The following is a 14,831-nucleotide window of genomic DNA, read 5'->3' on the forward strand; positions in this document are numbered from 1 at the left end:
TGATTCAAAGTTATCGACCTTGGCATATTGTCTGGCTACTTGATCATATACTGGGTAAGGCCAGTGACCACTCAGCCGACCCAGGCATTCATGTCTCCTGGGGACTAAATGGGCAGACCCTTGGTCACTCTCTGGTTTCCTGGCTCCTACTCACTAAAATGGACAACTTCACACTGGCAATCTTCTGAACACCACCTTTCTGCTCTCACACACTGTGGGTCAGTTCTTCTAACTGATGGTGACCACTTCAGAGTTCACTTCGGATGTCCAGCATGAAACCTTTTGTGAAGATACTAGCAAGTCAAGGTTAATAGGAAAACAGAATATACACGGAGCAAGAAACAGAAATACTCAAGCAGAAAGGAGAATACAAGGGGGTTGATGGGCAGAAAAGGACAGGAGAGAAAAGAGGGTCAAAGCCTAAGGCTGATAAGCAACTCAAGGCTCCAACCCTTTCCCTCCGTTTACAATGGAAGCTGTGATTCCACAATATACACGACTAAACATAACTTAGCTCAATCTACCTTTTCTTCTTGCCCCATCACATTTCCTTTCCTCTGCTCTTGCCAAATACCCTCAGTTAACTGTTAGGGAGAGAGTATCATGAAGTCATCCTAGCAACAGCATCTTATTGGGCCCCACCTGTCATGTGACTAAACTGGGCGGGGGAAGTATCCTTTATTCATCATTACTATAAATATTCCTGATACAGACAAAAAGACTTATCTTTCCTCCCTATCATAATCCAATTAATGGGCATACAGCATAGTGACTGAATACAACTTAATTTAACCTACCTTCCCCTCTTGTCACCATCAATCCATGTCAACTCCAGTCTAGCCAGAGCAATAACCGAGGTCACAGTGAGATCACTCTACCAACAGCATCTCACTGGGCACCACCTTCCAAGTGACTTAGGAAAAAGTCCACTTTATCCATCCAAACACCATTATGAGCACTCCCCATACAGACAGACCAAAAGTCCTGGTCCTCGCCTTCAGGAAGACTGCTTTTCTGGACCAGTGGACAGGTGAAGGTCCTCCAGTGTAGATAGTGTTTTGTTCCCTACTGCAATCCCTTGCAAATCCAAGCCTAGTTCCTTACCCCTAGTAGCTTGTGAGCACATTTTTAGTAAATAAAATAACACTCCACATTCTATTTCCACTTTTAAAATTGTAGAGAAAAGGACACAGGCCAAGACATCCAGAGGCCTTCTGCAAGCCCCTACATCACCTTTTTTTTTTCCCCTTCTTCCTACATTCCTGTTAACGTGGCACATCTCCACAGCACCTTCTGGTCAGACCTCAATGGCAGATGAGCAGGTATGTATATACTAAACCTTGTTTTTTAAAATGTAGCAGTTTACTGTTACTTTAGCAAAATTCTTGGTTACTGTTCTATTACAAGGAATGATTTTTTTCTTTGTCATACTAATTTTCCTAATCTATTTTGCTTAAGTTGGGGACAGGGTAGCAAACTAGTAATACGGCATTCAAACAATGATTCAGAGATTGAGGAAAGGGGAAAAAGGAGTACTAGTAAGCCAAGGGAATTAGCAGTGGTTTTCAAAGATGCGCTGAGAGCTGCACAGTGAGATCTCCAAGCATTATCAGGATGGCTCAGTCAGAAGCCCAAGTCCATCACAGCTGTAATTCATTCACTAGGTAGCTTTTAAACTGTGTTAAGGGACAAAAGGCACTGGAAAGCTGTATGCCTCCGCTCCTTCAGTACTTCATAACTTGACGGCAGGGGAAACTCACCTCAACTTCATCACTTTCATTTATATCTTTATTATAACCTACAGGTGGCGGGAATCTCACATCATGGAATGGAATCTGCCGCTCTGGCTGCCAACTGCAAATAAGCAAACACAAATTATTTAACACACTTTTCAGCTTAACAGAAACAATGACCATGCTGCCATTAACTTTTGGTTAAGTACAGCCCTCTGTTTTTCTTGTTTAAGGAGCAAGTGCTTTAAAACTGTCGGTGTTTTGTTGAGTGAGGTATAACGGTAATATATAGAGACATTTCAACAAAGTCTACATGCAGCATAGCAGCCTTGTAGTTCTATTTGGAATAGTTCTCTAAAACACAATAAAATCAACAGGATGGTTTTCCGAACAAATCTTTCTTACAACAGTTTCAACCTCTAGGAGTTCTAAATGTAAGTCCACAACAGCAATTTCCTTTGATGGTTAAATATGTTAGTATCAGTGTTAGTAAAATCATCATCATACTCCTACTTGCAAAGGAATTTTAACCACATTCCAATGACCACAGAAACTAGCCCTAAATGCCCTCTAATTCCCAAGCAAAATGGGGCAGTCAGCACAGTAACAAGTCACAACTCACTTTTCCCCCTTTTAAATTTTAGATCCCACGAGGTGGTCAATTCTTGCCATGGAAAGCTGGCTGCTGATCAGTATGGCGTACCAGCATGCACTGGGCTGGTGGGGTCTCCTAAACCACAGAAACCCAATGGAAACAGCCTATAGGAGTTTGGTAAGTGTGCCTATGTTTTTTAATTTGAAATGATAGGTAATAATTTTGAAAAATACCAAATTATTCTTTTATATCCATAATGATATATGAAAAGGCAAATTTTGCAAAAAATACTGGGGGATTCAAGTGCTGGAGCAGTTGTTTTTGTATTTTGTTACCAAAGGGTTTTCTTAGTAAATTGCAGTTGAGAAAAGCAATATTTTCTTTATTACTATTAAGAAGAGCTATTATGTAAGCTTGTACGTAATTAAGTCACATTTGTGCAAATCTGATTAGGGCCTATATTCCAGTGAACCCCCTTTTCTGAATTATCATATATACTTGAAAACTATAAAAAATGGTCCTTACTTCAGAACAGCCTTTTCATACTTACTGAAAATCAATGACTTTTAACATGTTACAAATTCATTACTAAGTATGACTGGTAAAGCATATAATATTTAATATAATTTTCTCAGTTCCAAAGTCTTATGTGTACAGAAATGAAAATTCAAATTATTTATTCAAAAAAGTGAAATATGGAATCACAAAAAAAAATGTAATCATAATGGGAGCTTCATTATGATTGAAAGGGAAAAAAGGTAAATATAGTCTAAAGTTCCATAAAACATTAGTTTTTTTTTTTTTTAAACAGAGAAAATGGAAACACACAAAGGGCAATGAGACTATACTTTGAAGGGACCGAGTGGCATGCTCGGTGTGCTCAAACCCAGTGTTGAATGTCAAACTCCATGAATACAAGGAAAAACAGCTGATCTATTTCAAATTCCCAGGATGACAGATAGTTTGAAGAGAAACTTTTATGCAGCTACAGTACAGGAGAAAATGAGAAAGTCCAAAGAGAATAATTTTAAGTAAATAGCAGTAATTGTATGGAAAACAAAAAAGAACCAATCTAATAAATCAGTGTATAAACTAGACACATTTTTAAATGCATAGATGAAATGAGTGCTTGCTTAATGCTTTATATTAAGAACTACAGGAGAAACCAAAGAGTGGCAAATAAAGATAACTCTCCCTTTATAGGAAACAGTGCTCACCCAGTGATGGGATCAAGAAGATAAGAGGATAATTACATGAAAAAAATCACTCTCTGTTATCAAAGATTCCTCCATTAGAGGTGTGATGCTGTTCTCTAGTGTAGAACCCAAAGTAGCAAACTGGCACATTCTGTAAGATTTGGTTCTATGTATTCAGAGACAGGTATTCTTATTCTAACTTGTATTATGGACTGAAATTATTAGTCTAGAGTTAAGAACAGGGTCACTAAATTCTTTTACCTCTCCCACTGAATTTGTTTCAGGCATCTAAGAATACTACATCATCCTGTTGTCAGCTAAAAGAATCTGCTAACAATCTAATTGCAGTATGTCTGGGTCACATACTATATTTTAGTAGACTTACTATTCAGATATAATTCACACACCACATAATCCATCCATTTAAGTCTATGTACAATTCAATGTTTTTAAGAATATTCATAGGTATGTGCAACCATTGCCAGTTAATTTTAGAACATTTTCATTGCTTCAAAAAGAAACCCCATATTCTTAGGTATGGCTTCTCATTCCCCCAGCCCTAAGCAATCACTCATCTCTATAGATTTCCTCTCTCTCTAGTCAATCTGCTTTGAAATACTATTAATTCTCTTGGTACATAAAAATCAAAACATTTTAAATGTCGACCATTCTTCGGGGTTCAATAACATTCTAAGATCATGACCACATTTATACTTTGGCTAAGGAGTCTTTACATATTTTAGAATTTTGAATGGCTACTCTGAAAACAGCCTTTATTAGTACTCAAAAAAAATCATCAAAGACGTTTTTGCCAACAAAATGTTAACATCTATGTTTATTGATGAATTCACATAGCTAATATTCCTAGGCCTGTGTTAATTTACTCATCTAGCAGAAAAGATCAGTTACTGCTATTACTGGTTATAAATATATGACATAGTTAAAAATAAACTAATGGTTAAACATGATTGTTCCTAATCATATATGCTAAACAACAAAAACCATTTATTTTAGGTTTAAGGTTACAAAACTCACATCGATTTTACCAATACCCATGAATCCCTTCATTTTCATCTTTTAAAAAATACAAATATTCCTATCCAAACTCTCAGCTATTAATACAGAAGAATCTGGTTTCCTTCTTCACATTCAAAGGGACTGAACAGCCATCCACTGGTTTAATACTGAGTTGTTCAGGAAATTCGTGGTCAATAACATGAAGATCCATTTCTGAAAAACACTCAAACTAGACTTGAATTTTTAAAAATGAGGAATAAAAATAATAATTAGCATAAACTATTAAAGAACCTAAACCTTAAAATTATATTAAGACACTTACTTGTTTTCAAATGCAACTGTAATCGAGTCTTCATGAACGTCCTTTACAAATGCCTAGAAGAAAAACACCATTTAAATTAACTTCTAGGCACAAAAATCATTTTGCTTCTAGTTAAAATCTACAGGTACCAAAAATCAAGTGACGCTACAAGCGAAAGCTTGCCCTTTTTTTAGGATCGCTCATTCATGAATCACGTCTATATTTAGTCACCTACTATGTGTTAGGCCCTAGGAATACTGATTAAACAAAATACATACAAAAAAATTGCTCCACATAGTTCAGCATCTAATAAGAGAAAGACAAGTAAGTTGAAAATTCCAACGCAGGTGCACGTGCAAAATGGATCATGTATACTTTAGGTAAGAATTATCGAAGACTAAGAAACTTGTTCCAGAGCCATATGCCTGCCATTACAGTCTGTTTATCATAACCTATCTTTTTCTCCTTAATAAAATTTCAGGAAACTACAAATAGCATATGATTAAATATAATCTCAACTCTATGTAAACAGAAGTACACTAAATTTTCTTTAACAACCATATGCTGCTAATACTGCCAAAAAGACCAATTACCAGAATTTAATTAAATTCTCAATCTCACAGGAACTTGGGGAAAAATAATATAGAGATCTAAATCTTTTAAATCTGATGACGTAATTGCTGGTGATCTGCAGACAGACATAATAAAAGTAATAGCTAATTATGAAGAATTCTTTAATCAGCATGCTATCCATAATTCTATAAAATTAAGTTTTTAATAGGTGCAGGAAAGGAGGTTTGCTTTTGTCTTGCCAATTAGAGTAGGGGGGAAGACACCAAAACCCAAGAGGCTTTACATCTTAATTAATTTTTAAATGGCCTGAGAAATTTAAGCTTCTTCCTCAAATTTGTTCGGGTTACATGTGTCTCTCCTATCATTTCTCCCTGCCTGAAGGATTATGACCAAATCCCTTCTCTGGCTGCAAAAGGCCCTTCCTGATCTGGCTCTGCCGCTCACCTCTCCAAGCTTTATCTCTCACGTCCTTCAGAGGTTGCTGTGAGGCAACAGTGCGAAGCCACTGGGTCTCTCTCTGTAAATATGGCTCCCACATCCTTAGAGCCCTTTCCTTCTTTTCACCTGGTTATCTCCTACTGACCTTTTAGTTTCCGTTCAAGTTGTCACCTCCTGAGAGAACCCAGAGGACTAGGTTAAGTTCCTGTTGTCTCCATTCTCACGGCATCTTACCCCACCACTATAAACTTACCTCACTATGTTACTATCACCCATTTCCCCACGACCAGTAAGGTCCCAGGAGTGGGCAATACTTTACTTCTGAATGCCTACCATGAATTCAATGACTAGTAAGCTGATCACTGCCTGAAAGGTTCCTATTCTAAGATGGGCGTGGGGGCTGTGGGGATAGTGGGATGCTGATCAGGGATAACATGCTGCAGAAGGAAGGTGAGGTTCTTACCAAACCTAAAGGGGGAGAGGGAGAGGGAGGGAGGGAAAGAGGGGAGAGAGAGAGAGAGAGAGAGAGAGAGAGAGAGAGAGAGAGAGAGAGAGAGAGAGAATATAGCCAAATAACAGGGAGTGGAGGACAGAGAGGCAATCCAGGCCTCAGGGCAGCATGAACAAATGCTGAGACCTGGAGAAACAGCTTGAGGCATGTCAAAAATAATCCTTTGTGGGGAAGGAAGCCAAAACAATTCAATGGAGGAAAAAAAAATTGTGCTTTCAACAAATGGTGCTGGGACAACTGGATATCCACTCGCAGAATGCATGTTGACCCTTACCTCATACCATATACGAAAACCAAAAATGCATCAGAGACCTAAATGTAAGAGCCAGAACTACAGAACACTGAGAAGAAAACAGAAACAAACGCTCACGACTTTGAATACTGGGAAGACAACTAGTCTGTATTGAAGCCATTCTTCTGTATCTTCAGTAACTGGCACAATTTTTGGCATATAACAGGTGCCCAACATGTGTGTTAAACAAATGATCCAATGCAAATGTCTTATAAACAAATGTATCTTCAAAGGTCTGAAGTTAAAGGATTTTTAAAGAAACTGAAACTTCCCAAAATATCAAATGAAAACATACCAGCCAACTATTAATTAGTTGTTCGTAAGGAAAACAATGGCAGGTGAGGCAGGGACCCTGAGAACATGTACATGGATACAGAGGAATGAACACTTCCACATTATGCTCAAAGGAATAAAAGTCACTAAAAACAAGTTTCCTAGATGGAATCCAGGTGTTCTGCTACACTCACAATGGTGGAATTACTATTCTAAATTAAGTATGTAGGGGCCTCCCCAGTGGCGCAGTGGTTGAGCGCTGGGTTGCGAAGCTGCCCGCAGCCTCTGCAGCACCGGTTCAATCCCCGGCTGCTCCCCGGCCACCGGAGGAGGGTCCCACATGGCGCGCAGACCTCTCCTGCCGCCCGCTGCTCCCCTCAGCAGTGGACCTCGGTCCTTCTGCCTGCTCTGCTCCCCACTCTGGCTCTGGTGAATTCTCTCACCCTCCCACGCTTCTGACTGTACCCAGTGCATGTATAAATAAATAAATAAATGTTTAAAAAAGAGAGAGAAAAAAATCTTTTAAAAAAATAAATTAAGTATGTATATATCTGGTTTAGAGCTATAGACTAATTTGGGTGGGGGAATCCCCATTTTCTTCCTATCATTTTGACCTTGCCTATTTTTCCTCAGCTATCTTTAAATCATCAAGATTCTGTACAGCATATTTTGGAAACTCTAGTTTAATAATGATCATGATACTGTGTTAGAATATGATAGATTTCATCATAAGGGCACATGCCTCCAGCATTCTAAAGAATTGCTTGCCTCACTATGACTTCAGCAACAAAGAAGGCCTGAATTTGAGTTAGTTACTGGAATCAGTCATTCTAAGTTTTATACAGTAAGCTGGAGAAGAGAAAGAACAGGAGCTCCCGCCCCCCATTTTCCCCACATCCTTATATGACGGCTAATACCAAACTAAGCAATCTGCTTTTGGGGGACAGTATTAGATTAAGCACTAAAATCAAAATTCCCATCAGGACGTAACCCCTTATTTACTGTGTCTGTCTCCATCCTCTACAAAGTTCTGTATTTGCATGTTTGGCAGTATATGCTGAAATGGTAAGTCCTTTGGTCAGCGAAGAGAACCCTGTTACAGCTGGGTGAAATGCTGCTCTCACGAATTCAGGTGTCTTTCCACGACTACTGTCCTTGGCTACAGCTGTGCTGTCCACATGACAGCTGCTAGTTATATCTGACTATTTACATTAGTTACAATAGAGTAAAATGAAAACATGGCCTCATGTTCACCATGCTCACAGGCCCCTTGTGGTGGGCAGGGCAGGGAGAGCCCACTTCCATTACTGCAGAAAGGGCTGCTGGGCAGCACTGATTTAAAACCTTTACAAATGCTGGGGGCAGTTTTCCAATCCACCCTGAAAGCACACTAAACATCAGTCTCATTACTTCACTGCTATATTTTTTTATTTGACAAAAAGATGTCACATGGTTTCATCATACTCATTCACCACATTTGACTATTTCCTAAAATCAAACATTCCATCACAGGAGAAGAGCTGCAAAATTGTTGTGACTATTCAAGAAGAAAAAGCTTTCACAGGCTCTGAAAGCAACTCAGTATGTGGAGAATCAGAAATGGTTTGAGTAATCAACACCATCTACAGGGCCACTGCCTTCACGCTCACGAGGCTCATCTGTGTATGCATAGTTCCTTGATACTCCCCCAATCGGTCACTTTTAGATAGTGCATATTAAGAGCATATAGAAGGCATATGGACACCTTCTCTTGATGCTGTAATAAGTGGAATAAAAGTTGGGCCTCCCTGGTGGTAAAAGGGGTTAATAAGTCTCAGCACTATGAAGCTATTGACCGGCCAGGGAGCTACCCACATGTCGCGGCAGACCTCTCCTGTCTCCCCGCTGCTCCCCTCAGCAGTGTATTTCAGCAGATCTGCCTGTTCTGCTCCCAACTCTGCCTCTAGTGAATCCTCTTGCCACCACACCCTCTCTGCACCTCTGGCCTACACCCCAGTTCTTGTATGCATAAATAAATCTTAAAAAAAAGGCCTCCCTGGTGGCTCAGGGGGTTAGGTCTCAGCACTATGAAGCTATCGGCAGCCACTGAAGCATGGGTTCGATCCCTGGCCAGGGAGGTGACCAATATGGCACAGCAGACCTCTCCTGTCTCACCCGCTGCTCCCCTCAACAGTGTATTTCAGTAGATCTGCCTGTTCTGCTCCCCACTCTGTCTATGATGAGTCCTCTCACCCAACACCCACCACGCCTCTGGCCTACACCCCAGCTCTTGTATGCATAAATAAATGAATCTTAAAAAAAAAAATCCATGGGTTGTCTCAGGTCTGCCTGCACGCATACCAAAGACAGAGGCCCCCTGTGATGTTAGAGCCTTTCTACAGAAATTGTCATTTTTCACAAGTGTCCCATCTTCCTGCTTCCCATAACATTTTTCCAATCCCCCCTACCCCACCCCACCCGGCCCTGGTTTGGCCCTGCCCCTCTCTTACCCAAAACTCTCTCCCTCTTTCCTAGTCACCTCCAGATTGTTATCACCCCACTCACCATCCACTTGGAAAACACTGCTGTAAACTGCTACCCATCCCATTAAGCCAAGCTGGTGTTTGGGACACAGTTGAGGGGATTCCTGTGAGGTTACCAAAGACCGACTGAAGGGGTTTGAATGAATACACAAATTACTGGATGAGAGCTCGGTTTCTTGTACTTCAGTAAATTCAGTGGTTTAGAGTTTTGCTGTGAATGAGACCGAGGTTCAAAATCTGTTTCTATCACATTACGGCTGTAGAACTCTCCAAGGGGTGGCCTTTGGACCTCAGAGTCCTCATCTACAAGGAAGGAATGGATACAGGAGAACTGGACCTGATTCCTAAGGTTGTTGCAATAAAATTACACATGTCTAGTGCTTAGTACAAAGCCTGGCACGTAGCTAGCATTAAATAAATGAGAGATAAAGCAGAGAAGGTCACAGTTTATGAGAGATAAAGGACCACAGTGATCCAGCATTAAGGGAAGTTCTGTCTCCACAAAAGTCTACTAAAAAATATACACTGTTTGTTAAAGAGGCAATCCTTTTTTCACTGTATGGCAACAGCCCCTTTGTCAAAGATTAACAGTCCATATTTGTGTGCGTTTATCTCTGGGCTTTCTAATCTAGTCCACTGGTCTACATGTCTGTTTTTGTTCTAGTATCACATTGCTTTGATTACTGTTGCTGTGTAATTTTGTTTCAAGTCAGAACTGTGATGCCTCCATTTTTCATCTCTTCTCTCAGAATTGCTTTAGCTACTTGGGGCCTTTTGTAGTTCCATATAAATTTTATAATTGTTCAATTTCCTTGAAAAAGTCATTGGTATTTTGAAAGGTATTGCATTGACTATAAATTGCTTTGAATAATACGGTTATTTTAATGATGTATATTGTTCCAATCCATGAGCACGGGATATCTTAAAAAATGAAATTACATCCATACTTAACTCCGTACCAAAAATTAATTCAAAATGGATTGAAGATCTCCATAGAAGAACTGAAACTGTAAAATACTTGAAAGAAAATATAGGGGATATACTACAGGACATCTAACAGGACATTGGGGACTCAACCCCAATGGCAAAAAACAAAAACAAATGGAGCTACATCAAACTAAAAAGCTTTTGTACCTCAAAGAAACCCTCATAAAAAAGAGGCATCTTACAGAATCACAAATTTTGCACATCACACATCTGAAAAGAGGATTAATCCCAAAACATAGAAAGCATACAATCCAACAAAAAATGGGCAAAAGACCTAAATAGACACTTTTCTAAAGAAGATATTCAGATGTCTACAGACAAATGTTGGTGAGGATGTGGTGAAAAAGGGAACTCTCATCCAGTTGGTGGGAATGCAAGTTGGGGCAGCCTCTTTGGAAAATGGTATGGAGATAAAGAAAATAAAAATGGAAATTCTGTATGATCCAGCAATAACACCATTAGGCATTTAGCCTAAAAATATGAAAATTCTAACACAAAAAGCTTTATGTACACATATGTAAATATAACACTTCCACATTTGTCAAGTCACAGAAACAACCTAAATGTCCTTCAACAGACAAATGGATAAAGAAAGTGCAGAATAAATATTTAAAGGAATACTATACAGCAGGGGAAAAAGATAATATAATGGCTTTTGGGCAACAAAATGGATGGACCTTGAGGTGACTATATTAAGTGAAATAAGTCAGAAAGTGAGAGACATTTATCGGATGGTTTCATGCATTTGTGGAATATAAATAACCAAAAAACACACATACGCAAAATACAGCAAGAGTAAGTCTTGGACCTAATGAAGGCAGTTAATGGTTACCAGAGGAACAGAAAAGAGGGAAATGGCATGGGGGAGGGAGGCAGAGGAGGTATGGGTGCTGGTGGTTTGGTGGAAGGTAAGTGGTACACATGCACATATGGAGAGCAAAAATGTACCCCCAAAATAAAAATGAAAAAAAATTAAAGAAGATTAAAATCATGTTAAAGAAAAAGAAAAGGTCATTTCCTCAAAGACACCAAATACCAAAAGGTTATTTATACTAAGACAAAAAATGTGATGAAAATGTTTTGAGGTTTGAGAAAGATGACAAAACAGTTTACAGACAGACACAGGCCCCTAATTATGGGGAATAAACAGGAAATCAAAAAATCATTATGAGATGCTCAACTTACTGGCAACTGGGCCAAAGAGGCCATCACAAAATCGTACTTACCAAAGTGTGAACTGACCAGAGATCGCCAGGATCAATGAAACCAAGACAGAAAGCCCATCTCTACTTGGGTGAACTCTTATTCTCCCACTACATATTCCATCTACCCCGCTCCCCTAAGCTTAGTGAACGCACTCACAAGTACGAGTCAGAAGTCACAGGAAAGGCTACTGGTGTGGAGCAATTTCAGTGTAAGCCTAGGACCACACTGACCACACTCCTCCATTAACACTGAAGACAACACCTGTACTGTACCTTGACAGAGCAGAAAAATGCCGCTCCTAAAGAAAACCCGTGAGACACAGCAGAGGGACCAAAGAAATGTGACTCAATAGAATTCAAACCCAAGACTTCACATACCAAATCAACTGTCACCCTTTGTATATGGGCACCACAGGGGTCTGAACAAACAGGAAGGGAAAAGTACAAGCCTCATCAACAACCCTTCCCACCACAGTGCGGATTCAGAGACACGCAACTTCACTTGGGCATTTACCATAAATTCTGAGAAAAATGCACTTTCTGGTTACCCTGGCCTAAAGACAGCACACAGACAAGTAGTATAAAGTTAATTTTCCTTGTGGTATGTATCCTAACTTGTGACTACTTAAGTTCCTATGCACTCCCAATGTAAAGAAAGCAAATTTCATAACAAAGGTTTTTAACTTTGTCTTTCTTAACCAACATTGACAGGGAGAATTATAGTGTAGTAAGCAAGGTGCAAGAATTAAAAAAAAAAAAAGGAAACTGAGATATAAGCTGAATATTTCATGATATCTTCCTATCAACTGTATAAAATGGCTAAAACAGCCTTGCAAGTTAATACAACTTGCTAAACCAATATCTGAGGATCCAATACAATCAAAGATCACAATAAAACAGAAAAATGGGCAGGAAATCAACTCTAATTGATTTCAGAAAGATCACCTGATCTCAAATCCCAGATCTGAGCGGTATCAGATCTGACACTTATGATAAGATCAGTCACCCAATTTCTCTGAATGTTCTACACTGTCATCTATAAAAGGGGCATGAAAACAGTACCTCAGGATTGTGCAGGCAGATTAATAAATTAACAGAGGTAAAGCACCTAAACAGTGTCTGGCACCTAGAAACTAGCTCTCACCATTGGTTAACAGTTGTAATAACCCTGATCGTAGTCACTATGATTCCCAGAGCAGGGAGGAATCAGAAATGCAATTATAGCAGTGATTTTTGCATTTAATTATTTGGTGGTTTGTAGAGAGTTGGAAAATGGCACAGTTTCAAATGGAGAAAAATCATGCTTCCAAAGATACTACATACTAAAAAGTTACTAAGACTTTGGAAAGGAGAAATGTAGTTGACCCAAATAATTCACTTCCTCGACGTACATAACACCTGTATGCAAAGTTAGATCTCAAGACTTCACAGAAAACATGAACAGCACCTTATGCAAGTGTTTTTGTGGCAAAACAGTGATTTCTAGCAGGCTAGGTAGCTAGCATCATGTTGGGCCACTGAAACTTTAATTTAAAAAATTTCCTCAAATGTACATTTTGTCAAACTAAGCTGCTGGCTCCATATTACAACTCACCAAATGAAGGTCTGCAGATAGGAAACTTCAAAGCTGAAGAAATATTAAAGTATAACCTAACAAGATGAATGCAATCTACCATATTTTTTACCCCATATTACAATAATGGATCAGGTATCAGTCAAAACTCAGTTCGAAAAAAGAAAAAACAACAACACTGTGCTATTTTACACAAATGACCCTTAGAATGAAGATGTTATTTCTAGATTATTCCTTTAGGAAATGCTTTGTAAAGACTCCACCATGAGACATAATTCAAGTGTCTTCACGTCTTAAATAAAGCTCTGCAAATTATAAATGCAAGTAACTTTTTCTAAGTCAAAGAAATACCTAAGCATGAAAGTAAAGACTAATGAGTACTGGGCCTCCCTGGTGGCACAGGCAGTTGAGTGCAGCGCTGTGAAGCCGTCCGCAGCCTCTGCAGCACGGGTTTGAACCCAGCTGGCCGGTGAGAAATCCACATGGAGCAGCAAACCTCTCCTGTCTTGCCCGCTGCTCCCCTCAGCAGTGGATTTCAGTCAGTCTGCGTGTTCTGTTCCCTGCTGTCTCTGGTGAATCCTCTCACCCTCCCGCACATCTGGCCTGTACCCCAGTTCTTGTATGCATAGATAAATAAATCTTTAAAAAAAAAAGACTAATGAGTACTAAAAGAAACTTTAGTTTTTAAGAACAAACACTAGAGGGGAAAATAGAAATGAGCTGTTATAACCTTAGGGTTTAGGTTTCATGGTTCTGTTGACTTTGAATCCTGAGCTTGAGTTATTTTTGAGAGAAAGAATTCATCAATTCCCAGCATATATTCTGTCCAGTTCATGCTGCAAACTTGGACCATGTGCTCAGAAGATGGAGACTGGCCCCTTGCAATATGGTGGTTCATCAGACAAATCAAAGTCTGAAATCAATTACACTAAAGGCCTTCGAGTTGTTTAATTTTTTAAAGGTTTTTCATCAATTTGATGAACAAGGTTCCTATTTTTTCATAAATGTAAAGTATCTCCATAGCAGTTCATTATTATTGGTCTTTATTTCCATCTTTTCCTTGCCCATTCCACTGGACAAGCAACTCGGTTTATTTTAATATTATGAGTGTACAAAAACTTAATTTTTTTCATCATAGAAACTATTTTCCACAAACATAGACTATGAGGTTTTCCTAAAAATAAACCTTAATTAAATAAACAGAACAGCAATTTATCTATACACATTTGTTCAAGTTTCACATTTCCTCTCAAGGAACCAGGCAACCCATTCCGTTTATTCACCTCAAATTAAGGAACTTCGTATAAAAAAAAAATATATCAAGAAGAAAAACCGGGGTTTAACAAACAGTAAAGATAAAAGATCATTTCTTATATTCCAATCAGTTTGCAAGCAAAGTCACTGGACCAAATATAGGCGGCTGGAAGAGAACAATAAATCCTTCAAAAAGACCAGGAATGTGCTAGTTGCCCCTTAGAGCAAGCAAAGTCACTAAAAGACAGCGAGAGTGAAGTCCAAAGAAGCTATCAGAGATCTGCTAGAATACTGTTCAACCACCAGGCCCTGTTCACATTCACTATAGTTAGTGCCACAAATCTAGTCACCAAAACCACCA

The 14,831-nt window shown here is 39.1% G+C and overlaps 1 protein-coding gene across 14 annotated transcripts in view; it reads right to left on the reverse strand.

Moving 5' to 3' along the window:
* Window positions 1–14,831, reverse strand: part of FMR1 (fragile X messenger ribonucleoprotein 1) — a 39,097-nt gene that overhangs the window by 22,408 nt on the left and 1,858 nt on the right. For all 14 annotated transcript variants that reach the window (XM_054695518.1, XM_054695517.1, XM_037511850.2 and 11 more), the window contains exons 2-3: window positions 4,864–4,916; window positions 1,761–1,854 (exon numbers count right to left, since the gene is read on the reverse strand). In XM_054695518.1, the coding sequence (XP_054551493.1) occupies window positions 1,761–1,854; window positions 4,864–4,916 (147 nt within the window). The remainder of the gene's footprint in view (window positions 1–1,760; window positions 1,855–4,863; window positions 4,917–14,831) is intronic.

Source organism: Talpa occidentalis, unplaced genomic scaffold, assembly GCF_014898055.3.
Source record: "Talpa occidentalis isolate TD23 unplaced genomic scaffold, MPIMG_talOcc4v2.1 talOcc4.15, whole genome shotgun sequence".
Classification (NCBI taxonomy): domain Eukaryota; kingdom Metazoa; phylum Chordata; class Mammalia; order Eulipotyphla; family Talpidae; genus Talpa; species Talpa occidentalis.